Source organism: Ovis canadensis, chromosome 13 (assembly GCF_042477335.2).
Source record: "Ovis canadensis isolate MfBH-ARS-UI-01 breed Bighorn chromosome 13, ARS-UI_OviCan_v2, whole genome shotgun sequence".
NCBI lineage: Eukaryota > Metazoa > Chordata > Mammalia > Artiodactyla > Bovidae > Ovis > Ovis canadensis.
The window spans coordinates 68,900,328-68,920,291 of NC_091257.1; the positions used below are offsets into that span (position 1 = coordinate 68,900,328).

Here is a 19,964-nt window from a genome sequence, read left to right on the forward strand (position 1 = left end):
AATTTATTTATACTGCACATGCACTAACTTACAGACTTGGGGTAAAATAGTAAAAAATTAACTTCTAAAAGAAACAGAAATGGTAGCATCTCAGAACATGCGGTCCAACTGCCCACATTGAAACTTGAGTTCAATCATCTAAATGACCAAGCATAATGGAAGAATTTTTGTGCCTGAATCTGGCACCTGCTGCCCACAGCCTGGGGTGGGTGCTCACCAGAGTTGGGGCACTCCTGCAGGGCCTTGGCCATGAGCGTGCTGGCGATGTTCTTCAGCCCCGCACGGTACTCCAGCCGCACAGACTCCAGCCTGTAGAGAGAAACCCGGGCAGGGTAGAGCACTGTCCACTGGCAGCCTGATGACGAGCAGAAGGTCCTGAGAAGCCTCAGTAGCTGGAGTTGTTTGTGCTGCCCAGCAGCTCGTCCACCAGAGAAGGGAGACGTGGGTGATCCCCACCCTTAAGCCTATGGGCGGCCATAAACCTGGAATCTGAGGTCATCCAGGTACGAGTGAAGATGGGAGGATAAAGACAGGCCTGCTGGTGGCTGCTGGGGCACCTCAGGGCACTGACACCCTGAAGCCCCACACCTGGAGTCTGTGTGCACAGCCTCCTATGGACAGAATGCCATGTTTATCTGGCAAACTCCTTTTCATCCCTCAAGGCCCCTCTCAGATATTACCTTTTCCGTAGAGTCCACTTTCTTGGCACCATTCACCCCAATGCTCCCTCATTAGCTCTTGGTTCCTGGACACCCTCAATTCCACCACAAGCCACACTGTGTCCAACTATCTTCAGGCTAGTGTGAACACTCTCACAGCTGGAACAGGACTCCCCACAGACTGCACCTTCCCACGGAGCCTCAGCTGAAAGTGCTGCACCGCAGACTTGGTATGAGCGCAGTCAGCTCCTGGGGGCACGGGAACTCACCACAGGCCGGGGTTCTTTGGGTTCTTCAGGCGAGACTTCTCCAGAATGGCCCGAGCTCGAGTCAACTGCCCAACCTTCTCCTCCAGCCGGGAAAGCAAGAGCCACAGGGGGGTGGAGTGGGGACATTTCTTCAACTGCAGCCACAGACACAAGAGAGAAGACTCAGCAGGTCTCTGTGATGCTGTCGGCACCTCAAGCTGAGTCAGGATTACATGTGCCCTCAGAGACCCGGCCACTTCACACCCAGGTCTGTCACTATGCACACGGCTATGTTGTGCACGCACGTATGCGGCGTTTTTGTGAGCACGCTGTGCCATACGCATGTGCACAGGGGTGTGGACTCAGGAGCCTGTGCCTTACATGGGCCGTAGTCAGTACTCTGCTGACCACAGCAGTTACAGCCTGGCAGGGGCAGAAGGCTGGGTGAGGGAACAGACTGGACCCGAGCCCACAGCTCCCCTGAGCCTGGGCCCAAGCAGGTTGCAACAACTCCTATCTGAGGTGAGGTGCCCCATGTGGGGTGGAGGCTCACCCCCTGGTTGTAGGCTTCCCGGGCCTTCTCCACGAGCTCCTCCTGCTCCTCAATCTGCCCCTTCATCATCCAGAGCTTGGGGAAGTCCTCATAGTGCTTCAGGGCCTCCTCGCACAGCTCCTGGGCGGCCACAAGGTTCCCCAGCACCCACTCCAGCTTCACGGACTTCATGAAGACCTGGGGAGCAGACAGCCTCAGCCTGGCTCTGGCATTTGCCTCACTGAGAGCTCAGCACGAATGCTGCCCCATGTCTTTGGGACAAACTGCGGCTACATACATCAGTGCATTTTAAAGCCAAGAGTGAACAAATGAGCTTTGAGCACATGACCTTGGGGGTTGCTAATAGTGGGCAGGGGGCTCCGCTTACCCGGGCAGTGGGCGCACTGCTCCGTGCCTTGGCCAGCAGCCGGCGGGCCCGCTCGTACTCGTTGTTCTCAGACTCCAGCTTCACGGCCGCCAGCCAGATCTCTTCGCTGTTGGGGTTGGCCTACAGAGGAAAAGCCGCATCAGCCATGAGTGGGGCAAGGGTTCCCCTGGTTGGAAGCAGCCAGTCCAGGCACTGGGCCGTGCCATGCCGTGCTGATGCAGGCATGTCCTGGACTAATTGGCAACAGAGTCTCAGGACGTGGACTTCCTCATGAACAAGCCGGCCTGCCTCACTGGCACAGATGTGTGGCAGCTGCAGCACTCAGGCCATGCTGCCAGTCACCACCCTCTGCCTGCTACAAAAGTTCACTCATGTCCCACCTGCATGGATCCACCCACCCAATCCTGTTCGCTCCCAAGCCTGGGGATGAGGAGCTGGCCGCCCAGTGTGTCAGTGTGGGAAGGACAGAAGGATGTCTGGGTTATCGCAGACTATGCGGGGAGGGTTCCCAGGGTTGGGACTAGGCCATGTACAACCCAGAGTCCAGCAGACATATGGGCAGTGCCCTCCAGTCTCCTGAAAGCACAGTCACCTGCTGGCCACACTCAGCCTGACCATGTCCCCAACCTGAGAAGCAGCCCCACGGAGACAGGTAAGGAGAGGAGAGCACAGGACACAGGCAGCACTGCCTGGTGGTGGTGGGAAGGGCCAGAACCACCCGGAGAGCAGCGGCGTCCTCCACCCAGGGCACCCAAACAGACACGAGAGCAAAGGGAAACCCAGGCCAGCCCCCTCCACATATTCACTCAGGAAGGGACAGGCGTCACTATGCCAGCCTAGATGAAAACCACAGAGTGACATCGTCTTTCCAGTTAACAGAAAAGCATGCTGGAAACCGCTGACTGAACCTTGCTGTCAAAAACTATTAGGATGTTCCATGTGACAATAAAAATCAGAGAAAAAACGCAGAGCTCCCGGCACCAACCACGATGCCACCCTCCACAAACACAGCTCCACCCACTGACAGCCTGGGCGGCAACGGGCGGCCCACGTGGGACCCAGTGCAGATGCCTGTGCTCAAGTACAGGGACAGGACTTCCTCCCGCAGCACCAAACACCCTCACACTCATGTAGGAGGGGACACGTGTGGGGACACGGCTCTCCCCTGGCCGTCCCATCCTTCCTGTCTCCCTGAGTCTATGTTGTGGAATACTGAGCCCAGGGTCACACAGCATGGCAGCAAATGAGAGGTAGGTATCCGTCACCCGGGCCATTTTTCCTGCTCTCAGACCCTCTCAGGGCCCCAGCTGCTCCCAGAGCACCCAAACTCCCTGGGTCGGACCATGATCAGCCGCTCAGGTCAGCTCCTGTCAATAATGCAGGAAGGGCTTGGGGGAGGCAGGCACAGGACCCTGGAGCCCTCGGGCCACAGCCCACCCCTCACCCACCTGGAAGGCCAGAGCCAGGATACTCCTCGCCGCAGGCACGTCCCCAGCCAGCCACTTGGACTTGGCGCCCATGAGCCATAGCACCTCTGCTTTGGGGCAGTGGGCCACAGCCCGCTGCAGCAAGGCCTCCAGTGACTCCCTGCAAGACAGGGGGACGGTCACCACAAGCACACGGGCCACTCGCAGCCAGGCCACGAGCGCTGAAAAGACAGTTACTGCTTCAAAGTTCGATGCTGTAAATGATTTACCAGACTTTTACAATGGGGAGAGTGTGGGGAAATCTTTTCTCTCCATAAAGGCTCTAAAATCAACTACTGAGGAGGGTGCTACAAAGCCACGCATTGTTCAAACAGCAGAGCCTGATGGAGCTTCTCAAGGGAGCCTTTTATGGCCGGGTGTCCCAGAGGCGCGATAACTTCGCAGTCTGGGAGCCGGGGGCCTTTTCATCTCTAACCACAGATCCGCCAATAAAGATTACAACCTGTACCTACTCTTTGGCATCCAGAGAAACTGTCTTATTTCTGGAAGGAAGTTATTTTAGGTCACTATCAAGCAAGAAGCCCAGGTTTCAGGTATGAAGCCCCAATGCTATGTGGCCCACCACCCTGGCACACCCCCAGCACAGATGTTCTCCTCAGGTCTCCGCAAGATCGAGTGAGCACATGGAGTTGCTCTGTGTGGTAAGAAGCCTGACACCAGAACAAGAAGGCTTGGCTTCCTCAGCCCACCACAGGCGCCAGACCTGGGGGATGGGAACTGCCCCTGAACCCAGGGACGAAGACATGCGGGCAAGGCCCTGCTCTGGACAGGACAGTTGGGTGAACCTGCAGTCATTTCAAAATGTGCCCAAAGGAGTTAACTGCAAGACACAGAGCAGCTAGCGGGGGGGTGGGGTGAGGGTAGGGGGACAGGAACATCAGGAGACAAGACTCCTGAAAAGCCCAAGACTGAATGAGACATTAGCAAAGCAACAGAGGCCCCGTGCTCCCAGCTGCAGCCCAGGTGGGACCAGCAAAGCCTGAACACAGAGGATGCAGTAGAGGGTTCAGGCAAAGGCTGCCCACTTAAAGCAACAGAGGCCCCGTGCTCCCAGCTGCAGCCCAGGTGGGACCAGCAAGGCCCGAACACAGAGGGTACAGTAGAGGGTCCAGGCAGAGGCTGCCCACCTAACTGCTGACTGAATTGCAACATCTAATTCAATCAGCACTTAGAGCCAATAAGGCAGACTCAAAAGGTTTTTTCAATTAAAGAGAACAATTAAATAAAATTGTCACGGACCTCCTCAGAGCACAAAAACCAGCCCAAAATCCAGCCCAAACCCAAATCCAGCAGAGCTGAAATGAAAAACAGGCCTGCCTGGACCCAGATGCCACACCGCCCACACTGCTAAAGCCAGAGCCCCACAGACAGGGGCCTCCAGGCCCCAGCCCTGGCCCAGGGAGCCCTAGGACCCCAGTGCTCCCAGCTCACTGCAGGCAGATGGGCCCTTCAGTGCCTGGGCTCCTCAACTGTACAGCAGCAGGAATGCTATCGCAAAAGGTGCCAGAAAGACAGCTTGGTTGAACGGCCCAACTGCCACAGGAGAGTCCACCCCTCATTGCAGAGGCCTGACCTCCAACGAGGCTCTCGCCCACCCACGGGGATGAGAGGCCTAAACGCAGAACAGGGTGGAAGGCCTGCCACATACCTGGTACCGTGGTTCTTCTCGAAGTATGCAGCCCGCAGCCACACGCTCTTCTTGCTAGGGAAGACCTGCAGGGCGTAGGCGTAGATAGCTCGGGCACACTCCAGGGCATTGTGGGCCACACACTAGATGGAGAGAGAGGGGAGATGAGTGAGGGGGATGGGGACAGGAGTGAGGGGGCTGGGCGCCACCAACCCAGGAGGGGTACTCACCCCACAACTCCTGACTGAGGCCATGGAAGCCCATTACAAAGACTCTGGGGCTTCCGTGGTAGAGTTGCTAGGACTCCAGGGGGTTGGTGGGCCGGCCTGCCCCTGGGGTAATACTGAGCACCAAGGGCTTCTGCTTCTCCTGCAGGCCACATAGCACTGAGGACAGGCCTGCTCCAACCCAAACAGAGACACAACACAGAAACAGGAGAAAGTCTGAGAGGACTTGAGGGTTCTGCTCCCCAATCTGACATCTGCAGGGTGATACCCACTGAGGTCCCTATGTTGTCAAGAGAGATGAGGTAAGTAAGGAGCTGGGCTCTGCTGCCCGTTTGGCGATCTACTCCCAGGGTGGAGACTGCGGGAGACTGTTAGGTCATCCTTCACAATCTTCTGTCTTAATGTCACATAACAAAAAGCCTTTAAACCACGACAGTTGACATTAGAGCGTTGTTAGTGCTCACAAGGCACAACTTACAAATGAGACGCCAAGTGAGCTGCAGACAGACAGTAGCCACGGCCTGTGTCCAGCGACCAGAGGACAAGGTGAGTGCCCGAGAGGACAAGGGAAAAAGGAAAGTTCTGCCGGCAGGAGTCCAACTAAGCATCTCTCATCAAACACAGGTGCCATGACATTTAGAAAACCAGCACCTGACACATCTTATGGTAGTAACTGACTCAGGCCAGAAGGAGCACTAACCAACGTGCAAACAACAGGGCCGAGTTTGCTGAGAAATGGCACGTTTATGGAGTCTCAGGGTCTCCCCACAGAACATGAGTTACAAAGGTCCACAGCAGCCTCCCATGGAGGAAGCTGGCAGACACCCCTGAGCTCTCAGAGCTGAGTGTGCCCCCACCCACCCAGCAGGACAGAATCCCGCAAAGAGGAGAACTTGCTCTGAGGACACAGTGTGGAGACCAAACCAAGGGGTCTGTACCCTCAAGAAAGTCAGAATCATGAACAGTGATGACAGATCAAAGGTCCCTCCCCGACCCAGACTCAGGGCCACGGACCCTGCACATGTGACCCTGGGCAGTTTCTCCACCAAAACCCAAAACGCATTCAGTAAGCCCCTCAGTGAGATTTGAATAAGGCCCCAGATTACATCCTGGTCCTCATCAACGCTGATCTCCTGAGTCTGATAGCTGTGCTGTGGTTGCACAAGAGAAGGTTCCTTTTAAAGAAACACACACTGAAGTGTTTAGAGGAAAAGGGTCACCACATGTGTGATGTGGTCTCAAACACTTTGGGGAAAATAAAGGCCATGTGTGAGCAAGCATGTGCACATATGGAGAAGCAAAAGGCATGTAGTGAAGTCGGTAAATGTAGGGGCATCTAGGTAAAAGGCGTAAAAGATTTCTCCACACAGTTTTGCAACTTTTCTGTAAGTCTAAAATTATTTTAAAATAAAAGGCTATTAAAAAGAGAGGACCACATTTAAGGTATTAAAAGCCTTAAACATGTTTATCAATCTTGAGCCCATAATCTCGTCTCTGGACCACTACTCAAGGGAGTCTCCTCAAAGTGCATGCTTCACATGCAGGTGCTTTCTGACATGCAGGTTATAGCAGAGATGGGGGTAGGGGACGTCCAGAGGTCAGGGGTGAAGAGCTGGGAAAGGATGGGAACTGGGCCAGGTCAGGGTAATGAGCGCTCACACCCCACCTCTGCAGGAGACCCCAGTTAATAGAGAACTATGCTCCTTACAGTTGTGACTGCATTTATTTTTTGTGTGTGACTGCATTTAAAAATCAGCAGATCAGAAAGATTTCCAAACCACACCCCATTCCCCACAACGCACACTCCCACTAGCCACACTCACGCTGTCGGCATCTTCCATCCACGTGTGCTTCCGGTCTTCCTCCTCAATGCCAATCCCGATAACAGCACGCATAACTGCCTGGCAGGTGGCCACACTCCCAGCCTTGTCACACTCCTCAGCATCCTTAAAGAGGGCACAGAACTGAACTCACTGCCCAGAGCTGCAGGGGCCTGGCAGACAGACACTAGGCCCAAGGGAAAGGGCTGCAGGAACGGGCCCTGAGGGTGCTGGAACCCTCAGGACCCTGACGCTGCCACCCACTGTGAAGCATCCTTTCCTGCCTCACAGCAGGTAAGTGCTCCATACCCCCAACCTATCCATTTAACAAATATCACAGAAGCACCTAAGCGTGTACCAAGTGCTAGAGTAGGCAACCTGGTGGCCACAGGAAAGCTCCAAAGCAGCGGGACTAACATGTTCATACTGTCACACATGTTCGTACCGTCGGCCTGGCTCCAGATTCAAAATGGACAAAAGGAAGAGCCACTCTAACCCAAGAGAAAGACCTGCTGGGGGTATGAGCCCAGCATAAGGAAAGCGAGACAGCCTGGGGAGAGACAAGCCTCTGAGGCGCTCAGGCAGGCAGAGGGGCAGGGTGTTCAGCAGAAAAGGACTGGACTTCCGGAGAAGAGAGAGGATAGCCATGGTTCAGAGATGAGACACCAAGTGTCCTGAGCCTCCTGTGTGGCGGGCAGGCAGGGCCAGCAAAGGCAAAGAGCAGGGCTCGCTGAAAAACATCAGACCACAACATGGAGACACAGGCAGAGACGGAATGGATGCAGGGACAACCTCTATCGAGGGCAACTTCAAGCTCTCTATCAAAACAAAACTCACAGAGGCTCACCCAAGTGTTTTAAGGAATATATTCCCATTCATGCCAAATGATGGGTGCGCCAGGACACCATTTGCAATGGCTAACAGAGTAAGAAGCACCCTGCTACTGCCGTCACCAAGAGACCCTAGGCTGGCGGGACAGGTTGAGTCAGGCTTCCCTTTTCCTGGCTCTGAAGGGAAAAGCATCCCAGGCAGAGCAGAGCCAAGGCCAAAGGCTCAGGAGGTGGCCCTGGCCGGCCCTCTGCTGGGGGCAGAGCACAGAGCACCTGGCACAAGCGAGGAGAGCCGCCCAGGGAGATGGCCCGGGCAGCCAGTCTGCACAGAGTCCCCCACAGTCTCCACTGAGCATAAACCAGCACCTGAGGGAGGGAAAGAACTGTCCAAAAGGATGAGCAGGAGTGTTTCTCAGAACACAGGTGTGTCCAGGAGAGCACCTGTTCACACCAGCCAAAGCGGAGACCCCCTGAGCAGAAACCTGGAGAGACCGCCTCTACAGAGGGCTGAGTCCCAACCTGCCCCACTGACTGCGGTTGGTCCCACCCAGCAAGTGTTGAGCCAAGACCCACAGGGTCAGAACACCTTCAGTAACAGAACCAAGCTCCAACACCAGAGCCCAGAACGTTCACAGAGGCACAAAAGCACACAGCACCCAACAAGGGAAAATGCGACAAATGAAAGGTTATCAGGGAAAGACAATCCATAATGAGGGGAGAACATCTACCAAAATCAACTCCGATGGGCCCAGACAAGGACACTAGAACAACTATTATAACCATGATCCACAGGTGGCAAATTGGTGTGTGGCAACATGAAACAGGTCAAAGAAGGTTTTTAAAACAGTTAAAATTCCTGTTAGTGAAAAAGGCAAGATCTGAGATGAAAAATGTCCTCAATCACAGAAGATGAGACATTACAAAAGAAAAGATTAGTGAAACGTGAGGACAAAGCAACAGAAGTCGTATAAGATGAATCAGAGCATCAGTGAGCGGATGAGCTCACATCACACCCACAAGAAAGACCAGACGTCTCCCAGAACCAGAGCGGGCTCTCACCATTGTTCTTCAGCATGTCCTGAGGCCCTAACCAGGGCAATCAAATAGGAATAAAGGCATCCAGGGACTCTGGTGGTCCAGTGGTTAAGAATCTGCTTTCCAATGCAGGGGACACAGGTTTAATTCCTGGTGGAGGAACTAAGATCCCACATGCCACATGGCAACTACTGAGCCCACGTACCACAATTAGAAGCCCCATGCACTGCAATGGAAGATCCTGTGTGCCACAATTAAGGCCCAACATAAAAAAAAAAAAAAGGCCCAACATAGCCAAAAATAAATAAATAAATAAATAAATTTTAAAATGCATCCAGATTGGAAAGGTAGTAAACCTGTATTTGCACACAACATGATTCAATATACAGAAAATCCTAAAGAATCACTGAAAGCATTATAATAAATGATTACGCAGGACATAAGATCAATATTTAAAAATCAACTGTACTCCTATATACTAACGAACAACCTGAAGATGAAATTAAGAAAAAAATCCCATTTATGACAGCATGAAAAATAATAAAACACTTTAGAATACATAAAGTAAGTGCAATACTAGTATACTAAAACATTATCGAAAAAAATTTTAGGGGCTTGAAAGAGGAGAGTGAAAAAGTTGGCTTAAAGCTCAACATTCAGAAAACTAAGATCATGGCATCTGGTCCCATCACTTCATGGGAAATAGATGGGGAAACAGTGGAAACAGTGTCAGACTTTGTTTTTTGGGGCTCCAAAGTCACTGCAGATGGTGACTGCAGCCATGAAATTCAAAGACACTTACTCCTTGGAAGAAAAGTTATGACCAACCTAGATAGCATATTGAAAAGTGGAGACATTACTTTGCCAACAAAGGCCCATCTAGTCAAGGCTATGGTTTTTCCAGTGGTCACGTATGGATGCGAGAGTTGGACTGTGAAGAAAGCTGAGCGCTCAAGAATTGATGCTTTTGAATTGTGATGTTGGAGAAGACTCTTGAGAGTCCCTTGGACTGCAAGGAGATCCAACCAGTCCATTCTGAAGGAGATCAGTCCTGAGTGTTCTTTGGAAGGAATGATGCTAAAGCTGAAACTCCAATACTTTGGCTACCTCATGCAAAGAGCTGACTCATTGGAAAAGACTCTGATGCTGGGAGGGATTGGGGGCAGGAGGAGAAGGAACGACAGAGGATGAGATGGCTGGATGGCATCACTGACTCGATGGACGTGAGTCTGAGTGAACTCCGGGAGTTGGTGATGGACAGGGAGGCCTGGCGTGCTGCGATTCATGGGGTCGCAAAGAGTCGGACACGACTGAGCGACTGAACTGAACTGAATCAAACTTTGGGTCCAGTGGTTAAGAGTCCACCTTGCAATGCAGGGTACACGAGTCTGACCTCTGGTTCAGGAGGATCTCACATGCCACAGAGCAACTAAGCCCTTGCACCACTGCTGAGACTGTGCTCAAGAACCCGAGTTGCAACTACTGAAGCCCTGAGCCCTAGAGCCCATGCTGTGCAACAAGAGAAGCCACCGCAATGAGAAGACCGCACACCACAAAGAAGAGCAGCCCCCGCTCACTACAACTAGAGAAAGCCCATGCACAGCAACAAAGACCCAGCAGAGCTCCCCAAATTAAATAAATAAGTCTTTTTTTTTAAAGAAAAAGTTTTAAAAGAACTAAGTGAATGGAAAGACATCCCATGGATTGGAAGAGTTACTACTATTAGGAAGGCAACAGTCCCCAAACTGATCTATAGATTCTATGCAGTGTCCATCAACATCCCCTCTGGCTATTTTGCAGGATCTGACAAGTTGATCCTAAAGTTCATATGAAAACACAAGAACCAAGCACAGCCAAAACAATCTATAAAAAACAAAGCAGGAGGACTCATTTCCTGATTTGAAAGCTTCCTACAAGGCCACAGTATGCAGAACTCAGTGGTGCTGGCACAACATAGATGCACAGCCCAGTGGAGGACAGCGACTTGGCAGTGAACTTCCACAAGCAGGACCAGGTTCCCCACAGCGCTGGACTGTGGGGGAGACCAGCACGGGGAGACCCAGAGGAGCCAGGTGATGGGCCACACACTTATAAAAGCATGAAGCTCGACTCTTAGTGCAAATGGATCACAGACCTAAATGTAAACACCAAAAAAATAAAAATCTTAGAAAACAGAGGAGCAAACCCTCATAACGTCAGGTTACAGAAAGTTTCTTTGATACGACACCTAAAGCACAAGTAACAAAACAAAATAATGAATCAGACTGTATTAAGATTGACAAACACTTCTGCTACAAGCAACACATTCAAAGTGAAAAGACAATCCACAGAATGGTTGCAAATATTTGTAAATCACACAATCTGATAACGGATTACATACTTGTACCTATTATGTAAAAAATTCTTGCAACTCAGTAACAGATAATAAACAATTAAAAGATAACCCAACATACAATACTAAAACTCACTGAATTATACACTTTAAATGGGGAAATTTTACAGAATGTTAATTACAGCTTAATAAACTGTTAAAAATAAAACAAAAATGATTTTAAAAATGAATAGCTCTTCATGAGCTCCGAGACAGCTCAAGTAGCCTAACGTGCAGGTAATTATAACTGAAAGAGGTTAAGCAGAACAAACAGGGGACACAAATTTTCCAAATTTAATACAATTTGGAAATCCACAGATCCAAGACATTGAACTCCAAACACAAGAAATATGAAGAAAACCACACAAAGCAAATTACAATCAAACTGCTCAAGACCAACGATATAAAAAAATTCTTAAAAGCATTTCTAAATCTTTTAATTTAGAAACATTTTTTAAAATTTAATTAAAAATTTTTAAAAAGAGATGTATGTACAGAAGAGCAAAGATGATAGCAGGTGTCTCACTGGAAACAAGGCCAGCAAGAACCATGTCTTTAAAAAACACTGAGAGCAAAGACTGCCACCCTAGAGCGCCACACTGAGAGGAAACGTGATGAAGTTTCCTTCATCAGATGAAGTAAATAAAGATGAAGTAAAGACTCTTTACAGACATTTAAAGACTGGAAGAAGTGAACATCAGCAAGCCTGCTTGTAAAAAATGGTCACAAAGTCCATCAGGCAGAAGAAAGAGGACACCAGCTGGAAACTGGATCCACACGAAGGTATGAGAATGTCAAAATGGGAATGACATGGTTAGACGGCACTGAACAAATATTAATAAAGGGGCTGAATCCAGACAATGAGACTTCAGGGGTATACATGAGGCCTTGCTCCCATAATTTTAAAATATGCCCACCACAGGAAGGGCAGAAAACAGTACTGCTGCAGGGGCCCAGGAGCAGGACACAGCATCCCAACACCCTCTCCTTGGCGGGAGGGAGGTGCCCTCAGTGACGACACCTGGAGCAGCAGAGAGGCCACTGGGAGGAGGGTAAGCAGAACAGTGGCAGCAGGGGCACAGGACAGAGAGCGGCAGGGTCTAGGCCCTCTTCCAAAGCTGAGAGGCAGTGGTGAAGCACAGGGGCTGGCCGTAGGGCTCCAGCTAACAGAGCGAGGCGGATGCAGGTAAAGAGGCACTTTTCCTGGCTGCCCATGCAATGGCTCATGCAGTGGGAGAAGGCGGGAGAGTGCACCTGGCCTGGTGGCTGGATTAGAATACCTTCAGAGACCTGGCTGGCCATAGTCGAGAAGAGTGACAGATGCACTGAAGCTCATTCTCTCTTAAACCATATTCTCTTCTGGAAAAGTGGGGCTGACTGTGTCAAAACGCTAGTCTCCCGAGCTGCTCAGGGTTTCACACCACAGAAGCCACGAGGCGATGACACGAGAGGCCACCCCACGCCTGCTCTGCCTGCCAGCGTGAGGACGCATCTCTCAGGGGCCACCCCGAAGTCCCGGCCCACCAAGGGACTCCAACGAGCAGGAGGGCACCCGTGCTTAAAGCGGACACCACAGCACCTGCTGACCTCACCTGGATCCACTGCTCACGGTTAATCTCCACGCCATTGGCGCGCAGGGAGGTGATGGCACGGTCAATGATCTTCTCCACCATCTGCGTGTTCCCGTTGGCCTCCTCCAGTTTGGCGGCTGTGATCCAGATGTGGCGGTCTGTAGGGATGTTCTCCCGGGCCTTGTTTAAGACCTTGCGGGCATTCTCATAGGTCTCCAGCCTTGCCAGGGCGAGCCAGAGCTGCACAGAGACCCGTCAAGTCAGGGGCACCCTCCATGGGATGCAGCACGAGTTCTCAAGGACCATTTAAACAGGGCCCAGGATCATGTGCGGCAGCACTTCCTGCTCATCCGAAAGCTGTTTGGTTACACTTCTGACTGATCTAGTGGCTAGGTGACAGGCCCTCAGTCTCACATTCCAATCACTGGTTAAAGGTACACAGTATTAGGACAGAAGGTAAACAGGACAGGACTGTCACCTCACAAACTGAAAGGGCACGGGTGTTCAGCTGCCTGGAGTTCTCACACCCCAGCTTTTGATTCTCAACATTTCATCACCAAAAATGTGTATGGGCTCTATTTATTTTTATGTAAATAAATTAAGATTAATTTTGTTTGGAGAATTTCACAACACACATAAGATAATTAAAGACAGGCTGGACATCATAGACCCACGACCAAAAGTCACTTCAGAGAATGCTATGAACCAGAAATCTAAAACTCAAGAAATCCAAGTGGCTCTGAGGCAGAGCCACCCCCAGCTGGGAAAACAAGCATCCCCACCCCCACCACTTCACCCTCAGGTCCCACTGACAAACCTGGAGCTGAACCAGAAAGACTGCTCCCTGCAGGAGAGTGCTCAGCACAGAGCTCTCCCTGGTGAGCTCAAGGCTCAGGCCCCCTCGGGGTGGAAGACTCACCTCCACGCTGGTGGGGCAGCACTCCACAGCTCGGCTGAGCATGATTCTAGCATCTTCTGGCTCTTCCAGCTCCACAGCCGCCTTCCACAAGCGAACTGAGTTTGGAACATGCTCAAGGGCTGGGAAAAGTCGAACAAGAAACCAGGTCACAGAAAAAGGGAAGCAAAAGCAGGACACTGTGTCGCAGAGCATGCAGCTGCCAGCACGGCCAGATGGTCTCTGCCCTGGGGACAGGCCAGGATTTCACATGGGTCCCTTGGGTCTAGACAGACACCAGAGAGACCAGTACAGATGCCCTGAATCAGCAAGCAAGGTGGCAGAGAGGGCTGTGTATCATCTCATGCCTGTTAACACTTGAAGATCAGCATCAGAAGATGAGGCACCTGCCACCCAGGAAGGGCCAGCCTTGCAGGCCACGTGTGAACCGTGGGGAAAAAACATGCCAAAAACTCTGGGGTCCACGCCTGCCCAGGGAGTAAGGGTCCTGCCTGCACCCCAAGGGATACGAGAGCGAAGGAACCATGTGCTGCACCCCCGGGTGCAGTGGGGAAGGGGTTGGCCAGCAGGAGAGGCCAAGACATCCTGCAATCCAGAAACTTCCAAATCTGTTTAACAAGCACAGCCCTTCCTTCAGATGCAATTTACCAAAAAGGCCAAAACACTAGACAGCTGAACACAAAGCCCCACAGCAAGGCACTGGGGAGAACAAGGCAAGGCCTCTGGCAGCTCCTGGCAGGAATGACGGTGACTAACAGCCGATGAAGGCAGGAAGCCAGAACAGCACCTAAAGAAACTCTTTCTAGAAAACACATGGGCCAGGCTCGTGGGAAACAAGATACTAGATTGATTCCACGATGTAGCATCAGTGGACCCACAGCCTCTCATGTTCCTCCTCCAGTGGAAGCAGCTCCCCTTCCTTACAGGCCTATAAATGGGGCACCCCTTCTTTTCCCCACTGCAGGCCCTGCAAACGGGTGCTCCTTTCCCACAGCCAAACCAGATGGCAGTGGCTCCAGGTAGCCACACAGCCCTCTGGCTCCTGAGCAGGAAGCAGTACATACCCAGATGCTCTAGACAACTGGACTGGAGGAGGGGAGATACCCCAGGACCCCCAGGGCCTACCCCAAGTCAGTTTCAAAGGTTCCCAAGGTCCAGGGCTCATAGGGACCTCCCCACTATGACAAAAAGCAAGCTGCCACTCCAGAACCACCTGCCGTGGAAGACAACACCCCAGGCTGGGGCCCAGGCCTCTGCAAGGATCACAGCGCCACCACAGCCTGCAAAAGAGGTGCGGCCAAGGGCTCACCCCCTGGGCTTCCAAGGCCTGACCACACCAGTCACTCAGTCCAGCAGTGGCTAGTGCCAGATGAGGGACCCTCTCAGGAGGCCACATGTGGTGACAGAGGCACTTCTCACTCTGCCAGGACCCAGGGGCCAGGAGGGCTTCTGACAGGCAAGCAGCCCCAGGTTAACATGTCACCATGCCTGGGGGAGCCTGGTCCCTGTCCCCAAACATTTGAACTTGACCATCCAGAGGTCTTGTCCCAAGGGACAATGTCTCCACCAAGATTTGTGGCCATGGTTCTCATGCAATGGAGGCTGAGGCTGACCCAGCTCTCCGGCCTCCAGGTATTGCTGGACCAGCCTAGCTGGCAACATGAGCCCTGACCCCTATGGTGAGACCAAGCTGCCACCATGTATGGGAGGGGAGACTGCAACCACAGCCCCGAGCACCCTGAGGCCTGGCAGTGCCGTCTCACTTCCCGGAGTGACAGTCACCAGGAAGCAGCCCAAGAAAGCAAGACTACCAAGGGGATGGCCCCTCAGCAGTGATATCAGAGAAAGAGACCTCCCACCTCACCTGCCCCTTTTGCAAGGTCACACTGCATTCCAGTGGACTGGAGGTCATTAATTTCACCCAGTGATGGGCATAACACCTAGGGCTGTCCCCACTTCTCAGGAAAGACTGGGAACTCCTCCACTGACACTTTATCAATAGCCCACAGGACTGGAACTAAAGCAGACCACCTCTGAGCAGTCCAGCTCTCACCGGGGTGCTGCCCAGAGACTAGCCACCATGCTGGGTCAAGGTCATCACCAGAAGCTGTGGCCTGCCAAAGAGGAAGGGCCAGCCTGGGCAGGAGTGGAGCAGTCTAAATTAGAGAGCCTGCAGGCCCAGCAAGGGAAATGTGCTGCCGCCCCTGTGCTCACTTGCAAGCTAAGAGTGCACGGTCTGGGGACAAAACCACTTCATACTCCAGGCCTGCATGACCAGCATAGAAACACGGAGCTGACACCTTCATCGTGAGTGCAGCCCACGGGAAGCTGCAGCTGGGCCCATGTGTCCTCACGTATGACAACACACAGTTCGAGGTCAAGTACCTGCCCCATGCCACTCAGTCACCTAAGGTCTCAGGCCTCAGAGCAGCACATGAAGCTCAAATTCTCCCAACACAGGACCAGGACGCCAGCTGCACTAGCTGAAACCCAGAGCTCACGCACACACAGAGGGCCAGCACATAGTCCGCCCCGGTCACTGATGGAAGGAACTGTCCTCAGTTTCCACACATCAGATCCTTCCCACAGCAGCGTCAGGGTTCCCTGGAGCTAAAGCAGGCATCTCCAGCTGTGCCCCGAGCACCTGGAGAAAGAGCACTGTTTGTGGAAACACTCTGATGATGGGTCAAGTCAGGACCAGGCCTGCAGAGCAGGGCAGAGGCCAGCTGAGGGTTCCATGCTCTCCCCACTTTGGGGAAGCCTGAGGGAAAGGAGAACAGGGGGGCCCACTGCCCTTGAGACCTCAGACAGCCTGGAAACCAATCCCTCGACACCCCCTGGTGGCCCCCTTCCAGGCCTAGTTCCCTCTCCAAATCTGAAGCCAACTGGAAGTGAACCCAGGTAATCTGGGAGTGAACAGGGAGTGGCCACAAAGCCATCCTGACCATCCATCACACTGTGGCAGGGGAAATTCAGGAGAGCATTCCTAAACAAATAGTGCTAATTATCCAGAGTTTACTGTGTTTGTCATTAGAGAACTATTTTGCTGGCTAAAAAGGGATGAGCTGATTTTTATAAACCAAGACAGGTGCTAACTTTCCACCCCAGCCTCATTTTAAGTGCAACAGGGCTGCAATCAAGAAACGAGACCCAAGAGAGGACAACACACTGGAATGTACACATACTCACGCACGTTCAGGGTCACACACAAGGTGGCCACCACCTGGCCCCTATCAAACACACACTAAAACATCAGAAGCTGCAGTCCACAACCCGAGCATCTCCGATGGCTCATGCAAACACACACTTCAGAGCACCCACTACAAGCTACCCTCAATTCCATAAAACACACCTATTTTACCCATGTTACAATCCAGGGGGAGCCAGCCACCAGCACAGGCTTACTCCAGGTCAGGCCTCCGACCAACAGGTGCTGAATCTGGAATGAGCGTCACCAGCAGCACCTCCCCACAGCTCCAGTCAAGGAGCAACACTGTTCTTTGCTCACTCTGGAATAATAAAAGACAAACTACCCACAGAAGCTCTGTCTTGGCGGTGATTCCCAGGTGGACTCAGTTTCCCTGATGTGCAAACCGTTCAGTGACATGAGCCAATGGCACATAAGCCAACACACTGCCCTGCAGGAGCTTCACAAGATGGGAAGGAGCTAATTAATGTGCTTCTGTGCTTCTGTGGTGCGACCACCCAGGCAGTAAAGACTCAGAACCAAGTGGCACCTCCTGCCTGCTGGGGGTAAGAGACAGGACAGCCAGCAATCATGAAGTTGCTTCAAGCAGCTCCCTCATTCGGCACAGCGGGCCCACAGTGTGGCCCACCGGGGACACAGAGCAACTGCCCCCACGCAAGGTCATGTAGCAGGAAGAGGCAGGTGTGAGGTCCCAACCCAAGCACCGCAACCAGAAGTTTCCCTGAAGACTGTCCAAGGGCAGGACCAACATAGCCCAAAATAAAGCCTGAAAAACATCTACCACTCTCGAACCCTGCCAGTAGAGCCCGAGCAGAGCAGTGGTGAGGCAGCTCCCTTGGCTAGCACCGGGGCAGGGAGGCGGCACCCCTTCACCTTCGGGGATGCAGCCCGGCAGCACCACTCCTGCCAGGCCCCTAAGGGAAGCTCACCTTTACGAAGAACCCGCTTTTTGGCACGGATGTCTGTCTCCAGCTCTGCTGCTCTGATGTAAATCCTAACGGACTGTGGGAGGTGACGGACAGCTTGGGCCACCACGGCTTTGGCTGTGTCCCCAGGCTGCAACCTGGCTGCCTCCAGCCACACATCCTCACTCTGTGGGACAGAAGAACAGGTTGGTGAGGTATGTCAGGCTGGCCAGGTGGTAGGCACCCCTGAAGGGCACACACGAGTCTCAGAAACAGGAGGGGCTGGGTTTATCAGACCCATAGGCACGCCTGCCCCAGACACCCCTTGAAACCCCCACACGTGGGAATGTGGCTACAGTACATCTGTACATGGGAAAGACACATCACCACATTGTGAGGAGAGGACAGCCAGCCCTCTGGGGAAGAAGTCACCCCATGGACAAGGTGGGGACACACAGGCAGGCAGGCGGTCATGCATCTGCTGGGGAATTTCGGATCAATGCTCATGTCCGGGGGAAGAATTCACAGGACGCCTCCCACTGTCAGGGTGCCCCAGCCTTCACAGTCAGCCTGTAGTTCTGAGGGTCTCAGGACTTTCTAGAGCTGATCATCACACCCCCTAAGGGTGAGGCCCACTTCCAGGTTCTGACATCAGGAAGGGGGAAGGGCTGACCAGTCTTGCTCTCTATCATTAAGGTTATCTGTTGAACAAGTGGCAGTCAAGTTTTCACTCCAAGTGAAAATAAGCAGGAAAAGCCCTTTCCTGCTTTTTCCTCCTCCTCCCCACTCCCTGTCCCACTGCCTGGAGCTTCGACACCAAAAGGGGGCAAAGAATCCCCTCTAAGTTCAGCTCACTTCCATAGCCTCTGGTGCAGCCTAGCTGCCAAGGCCCCTCAAGGATGTGGTGCAACCTTAGGGAGGGTCCCTACCTTGGGGCACATCTCTGTCCCTTTCATGATGAGGTTCCGAGCCACTTGCAGCTTGCCAGTGACTTCTTCCAGGCGGGCTGATGCGATCCAGGCTGGTGGGTGGTGAGGGTTTGTTTCCCGAACAGACTTGAGGAGCAATCTTGCCTTCTTGATGTCACTGTGCAGGCAAGAAAGCACAGGGTCAGACTGCCATGTGCTGCGTATGGGCCTGGCCAGAGGAGGCACCCCCATGGACACAACATCCAACTGTCACATCAGATGTCCCTGGTGACAGAACCAGTGAGAACTTGGTCGGCACCCTCCCAAGCCTACTGCACCTCCATGCACATAGGCACTGAGTACCAGAACTAGGTCAGAAGCATGGGAGACAATTAGCAAACTGCTCACTAGTTTGGCATACACATAGATTTTGAATATTACCTGTAACAAATTTAACATCCACATACTTTGAATGGAAAAATCAATCAATTCCACTGTTTCTCAGAATAGTCACATTTTGGCTGCATATTTTTCAAATAAAATCCAATAAGTTCCCAGGAACCTGAGCCTACCCAGCCGCCAGCCCTCCAGTGTACTCACTTGATATCCCCTCCGTGGGTCGGAATCATGGAATTCAAATCCGTCAGATAGCCTTTGGGGTCGACCACAGTCTGCCCACTCACCGAGTCAGACACCTGCAAGACAGGCCGAGCCCAGTTGGTTGGACAGAGCCAGGAATGCCTGGAACGAAGTCCTTGGAGGGTCCCTAAACCCCTTCCCATAATCCCAACTATCAGTGGACACAGAAACTTTTAGAGAAAGAAAACTTACTCAAACAATAGTTTGTAACAATAATGAGCAAATTTCACCTATACAGAACAAAAACTTACATTAAAAAAAGGAAACCATAAAGTCCTAGGGGGAAAACCCAACTGAACATAAGGCCAACCAAGAATGAGTGAAATCCAGAAGTCAGAGTTCTTTACATTTTCACACAGCAATTCACTGTAGTATTCTCTCAAGTTGTGAGTCACAAGAGACTTTCCTGGTGGTCCAGTGGCTAAGACTCCACACTCCCAATGCAGGGGCCTGGGTTCAATCCCTGGTCAGACAGTTAGATCCCACAGGCTGCAACTAAGACCTGGCACAGCCAAAAAATTAATTAATTAATTGTTTTTAAAAGCTGTGAGTCTTAAAGTTGCCATGACAACCATACACACACACACACACAC

The 19,964-nt window shown here is 52.2% G+C and overlaps 1 protein-coding gene across 1 annotated transcript in view; it reads right to left on the minus strand.

Annotated features, from left to right (window-relative positions):
* Positions 1 to 19,964, minus strand: part of PRPF6 (pre-mRNA processing factor 6) — a 35,468-nt gene that overhangs the window by 3,281 nt on the left and 12,223 nt on the right. The window contains exons 7-18 of the mRNA XM_069546666.1: positions 19,333 to 19,427; positions 18,754 to 18,910; positions 17,849 to 18,011; positions 13,715 to 13,833; positions 12,817 to 13,035; positions 6,992 to 7,114; positions 4,963 to 5,084; positions 3,276 to 3,414; positions 1,828 to 1,947; positions 1,461 to 1,637; positions 929 to 1,062; positions 218 to 309 (exon numbers count right to left, since the gene is read on the minus strand). Coding sequence (XP_069402767.1) covers positions 218 to 309; positions 929 to 1,062; positions 1,461 to 1,637; positions 1,828 to 1,947; positions 3,276 to 3,414; positions 4,963 to 5,084; positions 6,992 to 7,114; positions 12,817 to 13,035; positions 13,715 to 13,833; positions 17,849 to 18,011; positions 18,754 to 18,910; positions 19,333 to 19,427 — 1,660 coding nt within the window. The remainder of the gene's footprint in view (positions 1 to 217; positions 310 to 928; positions 1,063 to 1,460; positions 1,638 to 1,827; positions 1,948 to 3,275; positions 3,415 to 4,962; positions 5,085 to 6,991; positions 7,115 to 12,816; positions 13,036 to 13,714; positions 13,834 to 17,848; positions 18,012 to 18,753; positions 18,911 to 19,332; positions 19,428 to 19,964) is intronic.